We start from the raw sequence: 20,959 nt of genomic DNA, 5'->3' as shown, positions 1-20,959 counted from the left end.
AGAACTTGTTTTTTAAAGTCCTGTGATTGTTAAGATACTTTCATACATTTTTAACTCTTGGGGCTAGTAATGCTGCAAAATTATGTACAAAACAAGCCTTGCAAAATTTCAGGTTCCACAGAAAATATAATGTGTCTGATCTGTCTCCCAGTTACTCCAGTTTAAATCAGGATTAACACCAATGAAACAAATTTTTCAGTGTGGATTTCCCAGCCCTCTGGCAGTACACCTACACTTACCAGGAAATCTACTCGGCTGGGGTCTATCTTCCAGGGTTTGACTTCACACCCCTGGTGGGAACACTCAAAATAGAATGATCAGGGCTCACAGCTGACTCCTGTACTCCTCATTCTCACGAGAAATAAGGGAGGTTGATGAGAGAGTTTCTCCTGTTGACCTCCCTCAGTGAGGATGGACAGATAAGTTGATTCTAGATAAGTCAATTCCAGCTACACAGTTGTGATTTTTTGTGGTGTTTTGTGAATAGCAAGAGAGACATCTAGTGGGAACTTTGGTGAGTGCTGTGTTTATATGTTCTACATGCTACTGGGTCCCAGAGAGTGAATCCAAGAGTATGTCTACACTACACTGCAATCAGAGAATGGGGTTGCAGATGGAGTAGACGTACCAGAGCAAGTTTTGTTTTAACTAGCTGAATACTGGAGCAGTGAAGTTGTGGCAGTGTGTGCTTCAGTGCGGGCCAACATCATGTGGGATTATCAGGGTTCCTGGTGGGTTTGGCTTGTATAGCCAATGCAGATGCACACATTGTTGCTGCATCATGCAGCATGTGTGCTAGCTAGATTAAAGTGACTATGGGAATGTCTACATGGGCTGCAACCTTCTGGGTACGTCCCTACCAGCTGCAATCATACCCTTCAATACTTTCAAACCCATAATTTGTCTGCATGAGGGCAATTGCCCGTACAAAGAATCTGTACTTCTGTGCATTGCAGACTCACCAGTTGAAATGCATGCTCCACAACCAGTCATACCAGTGCTCTGGGAAGTGTTTTTCTTCACTCCATATACTGCAAGACAGAAATCAACAGAGACTAAGACCACGGGGCTCGAATCCACCAAGCCAGAGGAAGAACTGTACAATAGATGATGGTAAAGAAGCAGACAAAGAAGAAAATGGGATGGTTCCCAAAAGGAAAGAGGCCAGAGATCCTGAGCTATCCACCGAAACCCATTGTGGGCTTGATCCTACAACTTTGCCCAGGTGAAAAGTTCTTTTGCAAAGTGCATAGGACAACTCACTCAGGTAAGAGCTTCTTCAGTGAATATGGGCATGCAGAAGTGGGCTCCTTGTTTCCCTAGGGGACAGATAGTTGGACCCCACATTTGCAGGGCAGAAGGGTACATCCACCCCATATGCCACACCAGAAAAATTGCCATAGGGAACCTGTGTTCAAATGTTCTTAATAGGTGAATTATAAGTGAACCCATTTTCTTCACAATTCAAGTCCCGTTATATTTAATTTAAAGTGATTCCACTCTTTGCATTGTTCACTTTTTTAGACTGTGCCTCCGGGGAATGGGTTCAGAGGTGGATTATTTGATCATTATGGAGTTACTGGGACATGGGGAGCACCACTGCATAAAAAAATAACATAATTTTGTTACCCAGCCCTTTCTTTCTGTGCCTGAATGTCACTGACCTGCGGATGCTGTGGTTGCACTATGAGTCAAGGTTGCAGAGTTTGGAGCCAGGTTGTTTTGAACACCAAACACTGCAAAGACAAAAGTCATGAGGTGAATAACAGGAGGTTAGCATTGCAACTGGTATTTGGACAAATAAAAACCAAGACCAATAAAAATAATAATAATTACAGTGATTCCTGCTAGCAAAAGTAGAGTAGGGGCTTGAGACTAGCCCTCTGGCAGTACATCTACACTTACCAGGAGATCGACCCAGAAAGGGTTGATCTTCCGGGATTCAATTTTGCGCACCTAGTGGGGACACACGAAATTGAACTATCAGGGCTCGACAGTCAACCCCAGTACTCCTCATTATCACAAGGACTCAGGGAACTTGACAGGAAAGTTTCTCCCCATCGACCTCCATTCGTGAAGATGGCCAGATAAGTCATTCCAGCTACATGATTGTCACAGCTGGAACTGCATATCTAGGTTCAACTTTCAGGTCTGCCCTAAAATGCTAAAAGAACTCAGCTAACTAACTGAATGTTTCACACATCTTTGTATTGTATGTTGGCTGTTTTCAAACATTAGATGTAGACTGTGAAGAGACCTGCCACTGTCACTGGATACATCTACAATTACAGGAAGACCAGTGCAGTGGCAATCAATCTTCCAGGGTTCGATTTAGCACGCCTAGTGGAGGCTCTGCAGTCGACCCTGGTACTCCTGTCAACAACCTGCTGTGGGGACAGCAGGAAAGATTGATTTCGGATACACTGATTCACTACACAATTCATGTAGCTGGAGTAGCGTATCTTAAACGATTTTCCCCATAGTGTAGACCTGGCCTCGGTGATGTGTATGCATGTTTGAAGGGGCTGATTTGGAAAGAAAAAGTTAAATTCACTGGCAGATCTACCCTGGCTACGGGAGAGCCAAGAGACAATATGATAGCCATGCTACACCAAGTGTGTGGAAGATGTATACACCATGACAGTGTTTAAGGCTGTATGGGAGGGTCTAGCAAGGAGTGGTGGGATGGAACTGAGCAAAGGGAAATGTACTAGTCTGAATATAAGGGGCAGGGGGCTGGACTTTATATCCTCCTGAGGTCTCTTCCAGCCCTAGGATTCTATGATTCTGTGAAGCAACATCTGAGAGACACCCTGTATTTCACTTCATCTCACAAGGGTCGACAAGGTGGCCTTACAGATTGTTTCCAAATAAATGGCATTTCTCCCAAGATATCAATTGTTCCTCTTCCTGTAAATAAAAAGCCAGTTTCTAATGACAGTGACACAGAGTGAAGTGTGAGTGAACTTCATTGCAGCCAAGAGATTGGGATCCAACCTAAAGAATGCATGGTGGAAGGAATCTAGCTATCCTTTTGTTAGACATTTTATCTAGGCCCTGGGCTTAGTAAAACAAAGGAGGGAAGAAGAGAGGTGCCTGACCTGTTGAGGAAGTGCTCAGCCCTGTGTTCAGAGTGGAAGAGCCGGAAGCCAGGTTATTTGGGGCTGTGAACACTGCAAAAGGAGGAAAAAGATTATTTGGCACATCGGAGCTGTGAGACGTGGCACAGCCAGGCAGAGGGTTCAGCCCCCAAAACCTGAGTGTGAACAGGTCACTAGGAAATTCTGTTCCTTTGTGATAAATGAAAATGTACAATAAACATCTTGGGGGAAATCTAACACCACAGCACAAAACCCTCTATTTTACTCTACTTTAAAAAGGAAGGAGGGGTTGATCTCAAAATGTGACAATGACTGGACAGGGTTAGGATGCCAAATGATTCAAACTTCAGAGGATCCTTCACCTGTCCATTTGCAGCTAGGAAACAGCAACATTGAGGGCAGCACTATGACTAGTGCCTGACTTTCAGAAATGGCCTGAGATGCAACATTCAGTCCCCGTGTTTATTGACAGAAGTGGAAGCTCTGGATGTGTAAGGAATGCAGGATCCTATAGTCCTAATGTGTAATCCAAATCCTGTAATAACTCAAACCACTGCTATATTCCAATCCAATGTCATCTTCTGTAAATTTCTTGACCCTGAGCTCACTGAAGTCAATGATGAAGTGTACAGTAGCACAGGATCAGGCACTATGGACATTTGAGCTTAATGAATAACATGGTCAAAGTATAAATAACTCAGCAGTAATTCTGGAGGCACAGAAATAGGAAATCCATGGTGAATAATCAAATGTATTTGCTTTCACTGCCCTCCCATATCTTTAACAGCTCCTCACCCCATGCACAAAACACCAGCAGCAGATCAAAGAAGGTCCCCAGGTCTGTGGCCTGTAAACACAAATACATAAGGAAGTGGTGTAGTTACTATACCTGATCCTGTTGAATGGGACATGGTGTTGATCAGAGAAGAGTTCTGGCTCATGTTGTTCTGGTAGCCACTGAGGGAAGACCCTGCGGGCAGCGTGGAGGACCACATGTAAGGAGGGAGGGTGGGATTCAGTACGGTTGTGTCATATGTCCCCGACACTGGAAAGAAAACAGTAATGCAGTTGAGTCAGAGCAGGCTCTGGTAAGATTTCTTTTTAGAAAAAATCAATCCACCAAGAAAGAGGCAGAGGACACCGAAAGCCAGGTTTTGATCTCAATTTCTGATTAGATCCTGATCTCCAGTTCAAATCTGGAGTCACTCCTTCATTTTCAATGGTGTTACTCCTGATTCACTCCTGTGTAACTGAGATCAGTGCCCGGCCTGCTAAAGCTGGAGCCCTGCAAATCCACAGCTATTGCAGTTCAGTTTTGCAGATTTGCATGCAGATACAAATTTTGTACCCAGAACCCTGCAAATCTGGGGAGATCTGCTTTATATCTAGGGATATCCACATCCATAGATGTCCATGTGGGTATTGGTAGATCATTTTTACGGATTCAAATTTTGTACGTGCACAGAGCCCTAGCTAAAGCCAACTCAGCTTTGAACCCATTGTACAGGTACAGAGATTGTCTGAATTTCTGTCTCATCACTGTAACTTTCTGCAAAGCATCTCAAGGGCTTAATCCAAGGCACGAACGGTGATGCCAGAATACACTAAACACATTTCAGTTCAAATCCTGGTGAACTGGTGTTTCTGTGACACCTCCACACATGCACAGTGGTGCTGAGAGGCAACATGAGACCAAGGCCAAGGCCAGGGGGGAACTCCATGTCCTGCAAGGGGTGGGGTCAAGGGCACAAGGGCCCAGGCCACGGTGCTGCTCCCCCCCTGCCCTCAACATGTCAGCAGTGCTGTTGTGGCAGTTCAAAGGGGCCTGGAGCTCCAGCTGCCACTGCTCCTAGTTTGGCAGTGGGTGCACCAGATGTGGGGCCGTGCCTGTAGGGAGCACTTCCAGAGCCACTTCCCACCCCCACCCCCACCAGGCAGAGCCCGTGAGTCAGAGCTGAACCATGGCTTGCCTTATTCAGGCCCGCGAGGCCCAGGGCTCCTCCTCTCCACAGCGGGAAGGCAGTGCTTGCACTCCAGCCATGGCACCACCTGTATGGCTGGAGCACCAGTGCCAGCTCATGCCACTTCAGGGGACAGGGCCAAGCCCCAAGCCTCATGGGCCAGATCAAAACAAGCCATGGCTGGATCCAGCCTGAAAGTCATAGGGTCCACCCCCCCCGCCACACACTCCCTGTGTAGCTGGCACCACTAACACTCCTCTGGAGAGTACCTGACTGGGAGCTCCCCGTCACCATCTTGGTTTCCACCACAGCTTTCTTGGGGATGGGGAGAGTATTGGATGACGATCGTGTGGGGCTGACACTGGCCGACCGACTGCCCTTCAGCAAACGCTTCACATCATCCAGTTCTGTCCCTGGCAGAGAAAAGAGATGTCCAGACCCAGCCTAAAACCACCATCAAAGACAGCCTGCCACCAGAGAGGCTCTTAATAGCTCAACATTTGTAGGACAGCAGCAAACTAGGTTACTTCCTGATGTGCCTTAGAATTCTGCATTTAGCAATGGCTGCCCCATCTCCTGCACTTTGGTCTGAAAGTGGATTAAACCCCAAAGGATAAAGTCCTAAACTGGCTGGAGGAAAATCCTCAGTAGGACTTTCCCATCTCTTTCTAATCTAAACAGGTGTAATCTTCTCTGATTGTTTCCTGTGATAGGACTAGTTTCTGAGACGAGTGCCGCCCCAGATTCCTGGAAGGAGGTACTGATACCTCTGGAACCCCAGCTGTGATATCACTGAACACTGATGACTCTTAATATGTGCCAGTTGTTGGCCTTGTTACAGCCTGTCCAACCTAATGCATCTATCAGTGGGGAACAGTCACCATCTAGTGTACAGCAATGAAGGATCCTGTGGCACCTTATAGACTAGCCGAAAAAGGTGCCACAGGACCCTTCGTTGCTGTTGCAGATCCAGACTAACATGGCTACCCCTCTGATACTTGACATCTAGTACACAGGCTCGCTGAAGTAACAGCAAAGCACTAAGACCAGGGCCAGAGAACCTTGGAAAGCAACTCACTTTCAGAGGAGAGGAAAATGAAATGAGCAATGAGGACCAGTTTTCCCTCTAATTTTTTCCACCCACTGACAGAATAAATTTTGTTATGTGCACCGAAGCCTGTGTGGATGCGCATCACTAATAGAAACTCATGCTGTCGACTGTGGATGCTCTGCTAATCAGCTGGGTGGCAACTGAATCTCTCCTGGGCAGCCACCCACATGCTCAGCTTACAAGGAACACTGATGAGGACCTAGGGTCCCTCATGACTGAAGTCAATAGGAGGTTTGCATATCTGGGGCCTTAGTGAGAACAGGAGCAATTGGCAAAATGATTCTATGCAGGAGTGACTCATTCAGGAGGCTAAATAAAACCACCCTGGCAAAAATACACATCTAGCCCATAGCAAACGTCCTCATTTGTCACCCTTGAAATTAAAATTACTTGCAGAAAGTGAAGGGAGGCAGTTTTTTACCAGCACATGCCAATTTCAGGACACTCTATTCAGTGCTTATTCCCAGAGAAGCCACTGGCACAACTAGAGCAGAAATACCTTCAAGGCCAAAATGGTCAGCAACAGGGGCTGACTCTTGGGGGCTGCTATGCTTTAGGAGGGGAAAACCAGGCCCCACAGGTCCACCCTAAAATAGCAGCAAGGACACTTACATCTGGTCGAGGGAGAAGCACTCTGGAGTCGTACGCGGATTTCACTCTCTGCACAAGGAAAGAGGATTTTGAATACAGAGCAAGATGACTTGGTGCTGTGAGCAGGCTGCAGAAGCTAACCACCCACTTCTCACAGCCATGTACATTCTAATCTGGTAGGTTTGGGCAGCATTTTAGAAGTGGGCCAGATGTTGACACTTTCCCTCCCACTGAAAAGTACCGTACAGCAAGGTCGCGACATTCGCAAACTTAACATTCGCCAATTCAATTATTTGCAAGTAGCCCGTTGTCCCCTGCACTGTTGCTGCTGCACAGGGCGAGGTGCTGTTGCCCCCACAAGGCACTGCTGTTGCTGCCATGTGGTGCGAGAAGCTGTAGCCACCACCCGGCACAAGATGCCATAGCCACCCACACAGCGCTGGTATTATCGCCACATGGAGTGAGGCACCATAGCCACCTGAGCAGCACTGCTGTTGCTGGCTGGCGCAAGGAGCTGTTGCTGCCTCACAGCACGAGGCACGGATACCACCACGCAGCACAAGGCGCCGTAGCCGCCTGTGTGGCGCTGCTGTTGCCATCGTGCAGCATAAAATACCATAGCTGCCCACACGGTGCTTCTGGAGCCACCGCGAGGTGCCCAAGCCAGGTATTTGCAAAATTCAACTTTTGCGAGGGTTCTCAGCACCAAACCCTCGCAAATGTTGCGACCCTACTACACTTGTTGAGCACTCCCCACTGAAATCAGTGGCACTACCCGATGAGCATGCTGTCAATCAGTATAACTAGAAGTATCAGAACCCAGTGCTTGAAGTTTTCACAATGACACTTTTGATACCATATCAATACATTAACACAGTGATTCCCAATCTTTTCACTAGTGCGGGCCCCCAATCATCCCCTCCTAACTGTTTGTGAAACCCATAAAAGCCAATTCTAGATGCTATGTACACTTCATTAAATGAAAAAGGAAACCACAACATAGATTTTTGGACAGCAATTAATAACATTACTGGAAGATATTTTATTTAAGAATAGTAATTGATTATAACTTTGCAACTTATTTAAAACTTATTTTCTGTGAACACTTTTATTTATCTTTTCTTTTTTTCACAGACCCCCTGCAGTACCCTTGCAGACCCGCAAGGATCTGCAGACCCCAGGTTGGGAACCACTGCATTAACAAATGATCCTAATGCCCTGATTCTTGTTATATTGTCTAGCATCTTATGTTCCTCATTAGGGAGGCATGGCATTAATATAAGTTCCAATCTTGCAGCCCTTAATTATGTGAATTTGCTCACTGACATCTATCTATTAGTTAAATATTTTTATTACATTGTCCTTATGTGGGAACAAACAAAAGAGCCACAAGGAACTTCTGAAGAGTAAAGATTGCTAGATGCAATAGTCATCTTGTCCTTCTCAGCTGTCACTCAGATAAAATTCCCATTTTCTTCACTTGGTAAGTTACCTGGGTAAGGACTGATTTGTTACCATTTAATGATTTCTCTACCAGCTCAGTTAGCAGAGACTTTCCCATACACAGTTATATTCAGCTCCGCTTGATCCAAAAGTGCTTTGAAACAAAACAGCCAGGTTGCAAAGAATTGTTTATTTATGCAACACTATTGCCTGTCATCGAGTTTTTTATCGGGTTTCATTCTCCAGCATGAATGAATACAGGGTTAAACTGATTGGATTGAAACAAACTTTAAATCTGGTCATCCATGAGCCAACTGGCCAGCCTGAGTGCCTGACACAAATTCCTCTGGATGAGACCTAACAGTGTGTGTACGATGAAATAAACACTTTATTTGGCAGTTGCATGGAGATGATAGATTGGGGCTATTTTTTGAAGCAATATGAAAAGCTGTAACCTGATTCTCCTGTGTCTCCCTTATTACATGTGGGGAGATTCCCCAGGGCTCTCAAGTTTCTAGAGTGCTGGGAAAGTCTGCAAAGATCTCACATAGAAGTAATTGGGAATTGTTGAATTCTCCTGGAGGAACCAGAACAATGCCTTTTGAACTGCTTATAAGAATTTGGATAAAACAATTTTTATAGTTGCTTTCTCACCAACTGGGAATATAAATGAAGCTCTTTGGTATCAATTATATCCAACTTGCCCCCAAACAGCTGATTAATTAGTGAAAGAAGGTGTCTAAATGGACCACACTGCTTCAGCAACTTCCTAGCCCTCCCATAAGGCATACATACCTCTTAGGGGAATATAGTTACCGTGTCATATAACAGATCTCAGTGGGAGGAAGATGAAATGGGTTATTGTTATTTCCATATTTAAATACTTTGGAGGAGCTCAGATACTGCAGTGATGGGGTCATATAAACATGGACAAACAGACAGATTTATTAACGGTGATGTATTCAGAAAACAGAGAGGGAAAAGGAAAGTGTTGGCAAATTGTGGACACAAAACTCAGGGTCTGATCTTAATCAGGATCATGACCCAACCTGGCTTTAAACTTTGGTCTGTTTCTCACACCCCTTTGCCATACAACTTCCTAACTCATCCTCATGAAACTCTCACGACATCCTCAACTCCTGATTTCTTCACCTTGTTGATTTTATTTTTCCATTTTGCTTATTGTACTTGTTGTAGCCAGACAGAACCCCCCCCCTTTTTGCTCTACGCCATTTTGCCTTCCCTAGGTGCTTCAGAGCACGAAAGGGTTAAAAGGAATAGCCCAGCCCTGGAATGAGATAAGGGCTTATCTTAGCCACAGTCTTTGAAGCTCGGGAGCAAAGCTGATAAGAACAACGGGCTAATTAACAGCCAGGCCTTGGCTTGCCCTTGGCTGGTTACCATCAGTTGATTTGCCTGCACTGCTTGGTCCCAGACTTGAGAGGAAAATCTCCCGCGGGTTAAGAAACAAGTGCCCTCAATTGTCTACCTCACAGGTGTGAACTACGCCCTTGAACTCCCTGTGAGAACTAGCATCAGACAATTTAATTCAATTGAAACAAGGAAGAAGCCTACGGGACCCAATGGGTATAAAAGAGGGGTCCGGCAGACCCCCTATTTCAGCGCCAATCATCTTTCCTGCCAGACAGGAGGGTGTGGTCTCCCCAGGTCACCAGGGACGCCCGACTCCTGGCGAAAAAAAAGGGACAAAGGACTTCTTCCCAAGGGATTGAGAGAAACTGGCCAAGCCACGTTGGTAACGCAGGGGTGAGAATAAGACCTGATAGGTATTTTACCTTTTATCTTTTGCGTGCATTTAACAAGTATACATCTATGAATTAGAGCGTATGCTAGCTATTTGTAACCAAAGTATAAACCTTGTAATAATTGTAACCACAAGAGCTTAACTTGCTAGGTAAACAAACATGTTAGATAAACAAACAAAGTAATTGATTGAGTGGTAACCTGACTCCTCCTGTTACTGTGCAAGACGAACACAAACAAAGAACCCAGCTGCTTTCAGCTGCTCTAAACCTGGTCGCCGGTGGGCTCTGCTCTAGCATTTGAAATCTCGTATTAATACAAGGGCATAAGTGGCATCTCACCTGACCATCGGCTAACACTTGTTTGCACAATACAATATAAATATGGGTGGTTCCACTGACTCCCTGGAGCCAAACCAAGGTACACTAGCTGAGGGACTGGTCCAGAGAGAGCCTAGCTAAAAAGATAAAAGCAGGAGGAGGAACAAGTGAAGCACATTTCAACTCACCTCGGCTTTGACTTCGCCCTCTGGTGCTGGATGAGGCTGTGGAAGCCAATCAGAGAAAAGCTATTTTAGACTTTATCAACTGTAACACACAGGTCCGTCCCACGAAAGTTCATCTAATAAATTATTTTGCTAGCCTTTAAAGTGCTACTTGACTGCTTTTTGTTTTGATAGTATAGGGACTAGCATGGCTCGTTCTCTGTGCCTTAAATATCGAGTCTGTTCTGGTCTGGCTATGGTCTGAAGAAGTGGGTCTGTCCCACGAAAGCTCACCTAATAAACTATTTTGCTAGTCTTTAAAGTGCTACTTGACTGCTTTTTGTTTTGATATGAAAAGTAATGTAAGAACTTAAGCCTCTGATGTGAGTTGTACAGTTGCGTTATTTAACTGGGTCATGGCATGGAGAAGCTGCTCCTCAAATATTTTGGCAATCTATCAGGTGTGTGTTTAACTTAGAATAGACAGTACTTATTACTTCTGGATCATCTAATAATTCCCTCAACACATCCAAAGACACCCAACGCCCCCCACAAGCTTTCAAGAATGTGGTAAATCAGAAGCCAACTTGGAGAAGAACCTAGGAATATGTGCATCCAACAATAGCTCACAGAATAATAATAATGTCCAGATTGCTCAGATGGGTGCTAATACTCAGTTAGGGGGCATGAAACCCAATGAAATCTACCTTCCCCAACAACACCCCTTCAAAGGGAAGATCACCAGCACAAAGCTGAGGATAGAAGATATACAATAGTCTCCATAGAAATGGTATGTAGATACAAACACTAGATCAAATTGTACTCTCAAGTATGTTAACATAAATGTAGAGTGACTGCACTTATGTCAGAGATTAATGTGTCTGTACTGGCTGCATGAACGCCCCCAAAGAAGAAGGGGAGTTGTGGGCATAATCAGACATTGTGAGCCTCTTCCCACCGGGCAGACTCTCCAGAGTTGTTCTTCTCTATGATTTGTCATGTGCATGGCATGATTGTTAATGATCCCATGTGCTTCAGGAATATGTCAGGCCAGAAGCGATGCAGCAGCCAGCATGCATGCCCTGGCTTTGACATTCACAGTGGCAGACATATAAGAACATACCAAACTCTTTCCTAGGTAATTCAGGAGACGAATTTGCACTGGAGCTCCCTGCAGAAGGAAAGAAGATTCCATGTTAAAGCTCTACCACACATTCATACCCCAGGGTCATTAAGATTTTGTTTACTCTATCATGTCTGTATCTATCAGGCCTTAAGTATTGGAAGCAATAGGTTATCAAACATTTCCATTAAAAAAAAAAACTACCCATGTTTTATAATACTGAGGTGCTGTCATCCTCAAAATATAATAAGCTATGGAAATTATTTGGATGAACATTATTATTAAAAAAACCTTTGTGGGTAATTTTAATTAAAACACATCCCAGTGGTCTATTATTGGCCCCACTGGAATTTATGTGCAAGGGGACAATCCTGCACTCAGAAGTTGTAACAGGTAAGATGACCTAGCGGGGCACCTCTAATTCCCATTTCAATTATCAATTCTATGATACCTTCGTATGTTGCATTGCGGGTGACATAGGTTTTTCTTTCAAAGGTTGAGCCAGGTGATCTGGTCAGAGTAGAGGAGGGAGATGGGATCTGCCTGTAGCCAGAGGAGGAGGAATTCATTCTACCGCTTCCACCTATAGGTAAAATAAACCCCCCCCAGAAAATAAAGATAGTGGCTCAAACATGTAAGTAACGTAGTGCTAGGCCTCTACTTTTCTGTGTTGCCATGGATGACCTCATGCTGAGTTGCAGAGGTAGATTAGAGGTGGGTGTAGCCAGACAGAGTCTTCCCCTTACAAGCCAGCTTGCTCGTTGCCCCCCCCCACTGAGGAGCACACAGGGCACGGAAATGGCTGCTGACAGCACAGTCTTTGATGCCCTCATTGAGGCCCAGATGTGCTAGCTTATCGTGACCCTGAGAAGCAGAAAGTACAGCTAGAAGGCTAACAGGCCAGACTGTCAACATGAGAGGCAGGGGGGGACCCTCAGAAATCACCCCAGCTGGCATTGATCAATATGATGCACACACACAATCACCCAGAAGGGGACGTGCCCCGCCCGCACAAAAGAATGTCCTGTACTCCTAAATTGCTTATCTCTTGTCTTACAAGTGCAAACTAAGTAAGAAATGCCCTTGTAACAAACTGGCATCACAAAGACAGACCAGTATGATCTGGCACCACAGATAAGAAAGAGAATACATAACCCAAAAGGGGTATAAAAGATGGGTCCAGCAGAACTCTAACTTTGAGTGCATTCAACCAACTTCCTGCTGGTCGGGTCAGGTGATTGCCTCCCGAGGTCCACAACTGGGGACGCCCAACCTCGTATTCTTCTTTCCGCGGAATTGAGTGACCGATCCAGCTTGGCTACGCTGGTATCGAGAGACGCAGAGAGGGTAAGATACACCCATGCTAGGTCTCTGACTTTTTTTGTGCACAGCTAAAGAATTAGAGCTCTGTAACTAGATGTCATTGTGCCAAGATATCATTGTGTTAGACGGTAACAGATATCTTTGTATTGGATTGTAACGTAACTTGTTAACACCTGTACTTTGCTAGCATATAAGAAGTAAACAATAGCCTTTTGTAACCCTACGCTTATAACTGTAGCTTAATAAACTTGTAACTAGTTAAGCTCTGAGCCTAACCATTTTGTTAACCCTTTTGCAACACAGCTGCAACACAGTTGCAACACGGCTGCAACACAGCCGGCACAACAAAAGAACTGTAACCGTTTGGTTACCACAGCCTGGCCGTGGGTGAGAGTGCTAGGAGCTGCCTGCTCTAACAGTAAAAAACTGGGTTGTTTAGGACCCAGGGGAGTACCTCACCGCACATTACCCGGCCACCGGCTAACAGGTGGGCTAGAATCACAAAGTTTGGATCTTGATCTGTGGAACTTCTCCGAAGTTTGGGGGTGCTTATAGCTGTAGTTTTAGTTTAGCTCCTTATCCTGAGACAAACTGTGCTACCTCTGAAGCCAATAACAATTTTGCCATCACTATGAATGGGAGCAGGTTTGTGCCCAGAGACAGAGGAAACAGCCACATCCCAAAAGATGGGAGATCTGGGGATTGGCTAGGGTTGTGGGTTGCTTTGGTTTCAGCCTCTCAGTGTGACACAGACCATAAAAATCATGGGGCTCTTTAAGTTGATCTCGAAAAGCAGAGGGGCTGCTGGTGGAACATGAGCTCCAGGAGGTAGGGGGACATGGAAATAGGAAACCCACCCACAAATCCATGAGAAGGTATGTGCACTTGTGGAACTGCTCCCCTGAAAGCATAAGGGACCATGTCCTTTCTCTGTTATTGCTCTGTTCCTAGAGTACTAGTGTAGTGGTGAATGTGAGTCATGAACAAGGAGCCTAAACCTCAGATGATGTTAAATTCATGCTGAGGAGAGGGCTCCTTTCCTCCTCACATCAGAGCTGCAGCAGATAGGAGACAGGTCTGCATCTCCTTCACTGATCTGTGGTGCGTGGAAGGACCTGAACCATATGTGAATTCTAACATCAGCATTCAAGTCAAAACGCAGAATAGGGGGTCAGCTGAGATTCAACACAATATATTCCTGGGGATCATCAGTGATGACAGTGGACATCATCTTTGCATTAGCACAGAGAGAATACATCCTTAGGATCGCAGCAGAGAATAAGGGACAGAACCTTGGTACTTGCTTTCCCATCTAATCCTACATACACCATCACACACTGCCTAATTGCCTTCAGAAAATGTGATTGTGGCACGTACAAGAAATCTCCAGATAATCCACGCCCGATCTTTCAAAATGCTAGAGTAGTTTGAAAGATGAAATCTCTCTTTCGTGGGAAATTTTGAGGTGACTTTCTGTTCTGAACTGGAACAAAAAGTCAAAATAACCCCCAAATTGAAAACATTGAAAAGGACAATGTTGCCTTTGCAAATGGAACAAAACCTTCAGACATTTGGAAGCTACATTTCGCCTTTTGATGCTTCTGAGAGGAAAATTGAAAGTTTTCATGGAAAATCACATTTTCCCTGTGGAAAATGTCACTTTTGACAAACCCACATTTCCTTATAGGAATTTTTTTGTGTATGAAACAAATGTAACCTGTCCTACAGGATGCTGCACCCACTATTGACTTCAGTGGGAGCAGAAAGTGCTCAGTACCTTGCAGGGACACATAGGCTCTTGCACAGAAAGGGGGTCTAACTACTTCCCTGTGAATGTTTTCTGTGTTTGCCCTTGTCTTGGGCCTTCTACCTGCCCCCTCTGTATATCCCACTGAAGCTGCCTTTGCTTCCAGCTCATCCACTCTCCATTTCATCACTACCTACTTGAAGTCACATAGCTGCTGCTGTGCGTGACAGTCCTCTTTTCCACTCCACTCCCTCCATTGAGGGTTGAGGTTTTGTGCCCGGAGCCACTCCCTCCTTCTGTGAGAGACAAGAACAAAATAAGACTCTCTCTGGCCAGAAGATATGAAGATAAGAGAAAAAGAAGTTGCAGGATGAGGTACCAGCTATCCACAGCTGGTGTTACGCTTGGTTGCAGAGTCAGGGCTTATGCAGTTGGAAGGAGTTAGCAGTGTTAGTGAAACCAGCCAGTCTGAAGCTCATCTCTGTCTCTGGGCTCTCACATTCCCGCTGCCATAGCCACAAAAGCACTCAGATCATCTTCACTTTCCATTCTGACTGAACAAGGTCTCTTTATTAAGTAATTGAATGCTGGTACCAAGAGCACATCAGTCCTCCAGACTGGTGAACAGAATTAAAAATTACACCCCCATGCTCTACTGCAGGGCTTCCCAGACTTTATATAGTTGGAACCTGTTTTTTTCAGTACTTTTTTTTTTTGTGGCCCAAAAATATAAACGCATATGAAAAATGAATGAAAAATGAATACATTTTCACTGTTTATTATTTATTCACAATAATAATAGTACATAATATAAATCTTGATATAAAATACTTAAGCACCTAACTTATTGTTATTACCTTACTTACATGGGAAAATATGAAATGTTCCAAATTAATAGGATTGTGCACAATAATTTGTATATTTTCTAAGAACCGGTATTTTTTTTCCAAGAACCAGTACTGGGCCGTGCACCACACTTTGGAAAATGCTGCCCTAGTTGATATGTGCCCTAAGGGGATTCATCTTGAGCGATGGCAGGTTTTGCTCTTCTTGACATCCCCTAAGGTTATGTCTATATGCACACCACTGCTGTGGCACAGCTGTGCTGAGAGAGTTGTGCCACTTCAGCACGTATTTTGAAGACACTCTCTGCCAAAGCTCTCCTATTGGCTTAAACAACCCACCTCCCGAGCGACAGAAGCCATATTCGGTAAGAGAAGCTCTCTGGCTGACATAGCATTGTGCACACGAGCATCTGTATCAGTATAATTTACGTTGCTCAGAGGGGCAGAAGAGTCTCAGCCCTGAATGACATAAGTTTTACCGACACGGGCTGTAGTGCAGACATTTTTCTGCTGGTGGAAGAGAAGCAAGGGAGATAAAGGAGCCCTGCCAGGAGGAGCTGCTGAGGGGATGAGCTGAATCAGCACTTCTCATAGTCACTCTGTGTCATCCCAGACAGTGCTTTCTTTCTTAGTTTTGTTTTTTGGGTGGCCCTAGTCTCCCACGGGGCTAACATTTTTCTGCCTCAGCTCTGGGAGCCATTTCTTCTCTGGAATCTCTCATTCTGGCATAATACCTTGTTAAATGTGGTCTAAGAACTTCCACAGACCACACCCCTTGCTTCTTTCTTTCTCACTCAAAAGCCCCCACAACCCTGTCTAGTCTAATGATCAAGAAGTGCTTTATTTGGGAAGTGTGCAGTCCTGAGACCTGCACAGTGCTTCTCTGAGACCCATGCACTCATACACGAAGACTTGTGAAAATGGCACCAACATACATATATCAAACACGTGCGCTCACATACACTGCTGAGGATGGACAGCACAATGTATATGTTTACTTACTTGGTGGTAAGGACGTCAGTCTTGTGGTTACTGACTCTGTAATAACTGGAGGGGAAAAAAGGTGAGGTTACAGCTCTGCATCATTTAGCCAAGCAAGGTGCAAGCTTTATTTCATGTCTATGGAATAATGGTACTCAATTAAAGAAAAATCTTACAGGACCAGAGAGCAGTAGTGGGGTTCTGTGTGTGGCCAGCTAGACATTTTGTTTACCACTGCCCATGTGCAGGGTTGTCAGGTTCTACTAGCTTCTGTCTATGTCATTTTTTCTACCTACATTACTAAAGTGACACATAGGTAAAGCAAGGGCACGTGATGTGGGGAGTGTGCTGACTGCACTTAACCAGCACTCAGATCTACCATGCTACTGCTTTAATCACAAGGCCAGCTCAGTGGTGAATAATAGAGGGCATGCCTAAATGCTATTGTAATGCCAGCAGACCCCGGTTGCATGAGCTATAAGGCAACTTTTTCTTAACCAAGACCGTACCAGACTCATCACTCTCCACCTGGTCTCACAGCCAGTAGAAGGGGGCAGAATGCCACAGCAAACAGGCCTGGGTTCTGTACTTCCCCTAGCTGAGGAACACATCCTGAGTTTAAGAGACTTCCCAGATGATACCCTGCACAGGGTGTTGATATCTGGGATTTTGGTTAGGTCCCATATCTAGTGATGAGATTTTGTTTTAAATGCTTTTCTTACATCTTTCGGTGACTTCTGTTCCATCCCGTTTGGTTTTCTTCTTTAATGAATCCATAACATCACCACCTGTGGGGGAAGCAGAGCCCACATTTAAAGGATACTGTTTCATAGGCATTTGATATCAGCACTAGGACATACTGTAGAGGCCCTGTCATGCTATCTGCCAGCTGACAGCCCCAACAGTATCCAAGCGGGTAGTGAAGCTGCAATGAATGGTTTGCTCAAACACTCAAACAACCTTACAGCAGAGCATGCCATCTAGTTGTTGGATAGGCTATAGCCTGAGAGCGGCTCTTTCCTTTTTAAAAATCTTTGTTTCTTTTGTTATTCACTATGGTGCCTAGTGCTCAAGGGCTTACTGGGCTGGACGATGTTAGCTGCTGCACTCACTCACCCTCTTTATCAGTGTATGTCTGTGCCAGCTAAAGATTTTGCAGCCCATGATATTGAAAAGCTCGCAGAGTTCATTATTTTCTCTCTGTTTTCTCACATTTCACTTTGGTGTCTCCTGAGGAAGCAGAACATCTGGAGTGATTAGATTTTTTTTTAACTGTGCTTTGGGCCATGTACAATGTGGATCCACCCTTTATCATGTAACTCTACCTCATACAATTCATTCTATGTACGATGTAGACCCATCCATACTTCCCTACAGAAATCCAATCTCTAACCATGACATGCATGGCTCTATGGACGTACAGTATAGGTGCAGTAATGTAGCCCATGCGGGACCTTATATAGAAGCATAGTGAATATCTACATCAGTTATATCTATCCAAAGCCTTTAGCATTACAACTGTGACCACTAAACTGTTGCCCATCAATGTTCCCTCTAATATTTTCAAGCCAGGTACAGAATAAATTTTTCTATGTGCACCAAGGCATAGGTGAATGTGCACCACCAAGGAAAACAAAAACCTAGCTGTAGGCACTCTGCTAATCAGCTGAGTGCCATTGGAATCTCCTGAGTAGTCACACATGTGCCCAGCTGAAAGGGAACATCTGTGCCCACGCACCATTAGCGCTCTCTAGGGCTATGTCTACACAGCCAAGTTATCTCGAAATAACAGCAGTTATTTCAAAATAACTTTGGCATTGTCTAAATGATGCACATGCTATTTCAAAATAAATTTGAAATAATAGGTGCATTATTTCAATTCCAGTAAACCTCAGTTCCTGACGAATAACACCTATTTCAAAATAGGTCATCCTGGGCTCCACTGGCACTAGCTGGGAGCTATTTCGAAATGCATTTTGTGTGTTGTTGTGTTATTTCAAAATAAGATATTTCAAAATAGGGCTGTTGTGTAGATGTAGCCTAGATGTGCCTGTGTGGACCTATGAATGCATTCCATGTGTCTTGGCATCCAGTGGAAATTAATGGCATGAATTATGAAAGAGGGAGTGTAATGGTGTTTACAACCGCTTGGCCTACGGGTGAAAGAGCGGGCTTCTTTTCTTCCTGCCCTACAGACAGTCCTTTGGGGTGTGTGATGTGCCAGTAACATGTACTGGCTGGTTAGGTTAATCAAAGAAAAAACATCATAGTTAGGACATTCCAGCTGGACCCTACACTGCTCGTCTTTCCCCCATTTCACAGTGTTTCTCTGAAGCCAAGGAGTGTTACCGGCTTGCTTTTATCGTCCTCCATCTGAAATAGTAGGAGACTATGGTGTTCTAGGAAGCTCATGGCTGACTACAAGAACCATGTGGACTGGTTCACAGACAAGCCCTGACTTTCCATGAGGAAGAAGAGTAGGTACATCAAGAAAGAAAGAATTATAAAGCCAACAACAGAGATGCGAGTGAACTGGCTCAAACTATAAGGAGAGTTTAGACCTGGATCAAATCAAAACCTCGTGACTGTATGACTTCAGTGTATCTCTGTTACATCTGGCTTCGGCTCTACTGAGACGAGTTTGAATCAAATCCCAGCCGCACATACCTGCACTGAGCAGGGTTAGATGACACACTGTTAAAAACACAATTTTTTACAATTTACAACCCATCCTGGACAATGATCCCCCACTTTCACAGGCCTTGGGAGGCAGACCAGTCCTTGCTCACAGACAACCTGCCAACCTGAAGCAAATCCTAACCAGCAACTATACACCGCACCACAGTCACTCTAACTCAGGGACCCATCCATGCAACAAACCTCGCTGCCAGCTCTGCCCACATATCTACACCAGCAACACCATTACAGGACCTAACCAGATCAGCCACACCATCGTGGGTTCATTCAGCTGCACATCTACCAATATAATTTATGCCATCATGTGCTCACAGTGCCCCTCTGCTATATACATCTGTAGTGAGCCGGGGTGGCCTCCTGCTGACTCAGAGGCAGAAGAGGCTGCGTAGAGGCCCTGGTGGGTGGTCCAGAGCCAGAACACCAGTGGCCCACCCCTCAGAGGGCGGGACCCAGAGCCAGAAGGACCAAGGGCGGAGCTCGGGACCCATTAAAGCCTGGGCCTCCAGGCAGGGAGGGAGCGCCTTCGCGAGCTCCCCGGAGCCAGGGGCAGAGAGCCCGCTACCGCCCGACTGGTCCAGAGGAGCAAGCCACCAGCAGGCCAGCCACGGATCCGGATGCCCCAGGGGACCTATCCAGACTTCCCAGACCTGCCAGGACCCTCACGCTGCTGGAGACCCCCCGCCTTGGAGGAAACCCCGGCCCCTGCCAGACCGACGAGGGCGAGTGACCACAAGCCCCCAAGAGCGGCCTGCCCTGGAGCTCCGGCAGACCCCTGCAGCCCCCAGGCCCAGGATCGCCTCAGGCCCACCGTGCTACCGCCACCGGACTACCCCAACGATGTGGAGATGACCGACTGGCCGGAGCCCCCAAATGTAGATGATCTGGAGGGGGCTGAACCCGTGGGACCCCCTGACCCGATGGACTGGGACCTTCCCCTGGTGGAGGTAGAGGTAGGAAGTGGCCCGGGGAACGCTGCTCCTGAACCCATGGCGGTGTGTTGCGGCCTGGATCCCCACCGCCGTGCTGGAGTGTGAGTGACCCCCAGGGCCCCGGGCCGGGTCACAGTGGTGTGGGAGGGCCTGTGACCTCCTACCCCCCTCCCTCACAGGCAAGCCCTTGCTGGGCCTGTGCTCAAACCCTTGTGTTGCTGCCCCGCCCCAAACTGAGGGCTGGGCCTGTGCTCAAACCCTTGTGCTATAAACTGTGAACTGCTGCCCCGCCTGGACTGAGGGCTGGGCCGGGCTTGTACCACAAACTGTAAACTGCTGCCCACCCTAAACTGAGGGGTGGGCCTGTGTTGTAAACCCTTTTGATGCTGCACCGCCCTGAGCCAAGGGCTGTGCTTCCCAGGACCGCCGGTGTGGCTGCGGTCCCCTCCGGAGCTACAGGCACAGCCCTAGCTCCGAACGCTTACAACATCGGACAAATTGGACAGTCTCTACATAAAAGAATAAACGCACAGAAATCAGACATCAGAAATGGCAATATACAAAAACTCGTAGGAGAGCACTTCAATCTCCCAGGCCACACAGTAGCAGACTTAAAAGTAGCTATCCTACAGCAACGAAATTTCAGGACCAGACTCCAAAGAGAAATTTCTGAGCTACAATTCATCTGCAAATTCGACGCCCTCAGCTCAGGCTTAAACAAAGACGGCGAATGGCTGGCTAAATACAGAAGCAGCTTCCCCTCCCTTGGTGTTCACACCTCCAGATCAACTGCTGGTAGTAAGCCTCACCCTTGCTGACTGAGCTAACCTTGTTATCCCCACCCTTGCTCTGGCTTATT

The 20,959-nt window shown here is 45.9% G+C and overlaps 1 protein-coding gene across 1 annotated transcript in view; it reads right to left on the bottom strand.

Annotated features, from left to right (window-relative positions):
* The window catches only part of COL17A1 (collagen type XVII alpha 1 chain), a 60,987-nt gene extending 43,736 nt beyond the window's left edge, over window positions 1–17,251 (bottom strand). The window contains exons 1-12 of the mRNA XM_074999896.1: window positions 17,197–17,251; window positions 16,496–16,540; window positions 14,846–14,944; window positions 12,030–12,161; window positions 11,579–11,626; window positions 10,480–10,515; window positions 6,786–6,833; window positions 5,332–5,475; window positions 3,991–4,146; window positions 3,102–3,173; window positions 1,665–1,736; window positions 963–1,031 (exon numbers count right to left, since the gene is read on the bottom strand). Of these exons, the coding sequence (XP_074855997.1) occupies window positions 963–1,031; window positions 1,665–1,736; window positions 3,102–3,173; window positions 3,991–4,146; window positions 5,332–5,475; window positions 6,786–6,833; window positions 10,480–10,515; window positions 11,579–11,626; window positions 12,030–12,161; window positions 14,846–14,944; window positions 16,496–16,540; window positions 17,197–17,251 (976 nt within the window). The remainder of the gene's footprint in view (window positions 1–962; window positions 1,032–1,664; window positions 1,737–3,101; window positions 3,174–3,990; window positions 4,147–5,331; window positions 5,476–6,785; window positions 6,834–10,479; window positions 10,516–11,578; window positions 11,627–12,029; window positions 12,162–14,845; window positions 14,945–16,495; window positions 16,541–17,196) is intronic.
* Between the last annotated feature and the right edge of the window lie 3,708 nt (window positions 17,252–20,959).

This window comes from Carettochelys insculpta, chromosome 7 (assembly GCF_033958435.1).
Source record: "Carettochelys insculpta isolate YL-2023 chromosome 7, ASM3395843v1, whole genome shotgun sequence".
In the NCBI taxonomy this organism is placed as follows: Eukaryota; Metazoa; Chordata; order Testudines; family Carettochelyidae; genus Carettochelys; species Carettochelys insculpta.
Note: the sequence above shows the minus strand (reverse complement) of the source record. Positions and strands in the feature narration are given on the sequence as shown.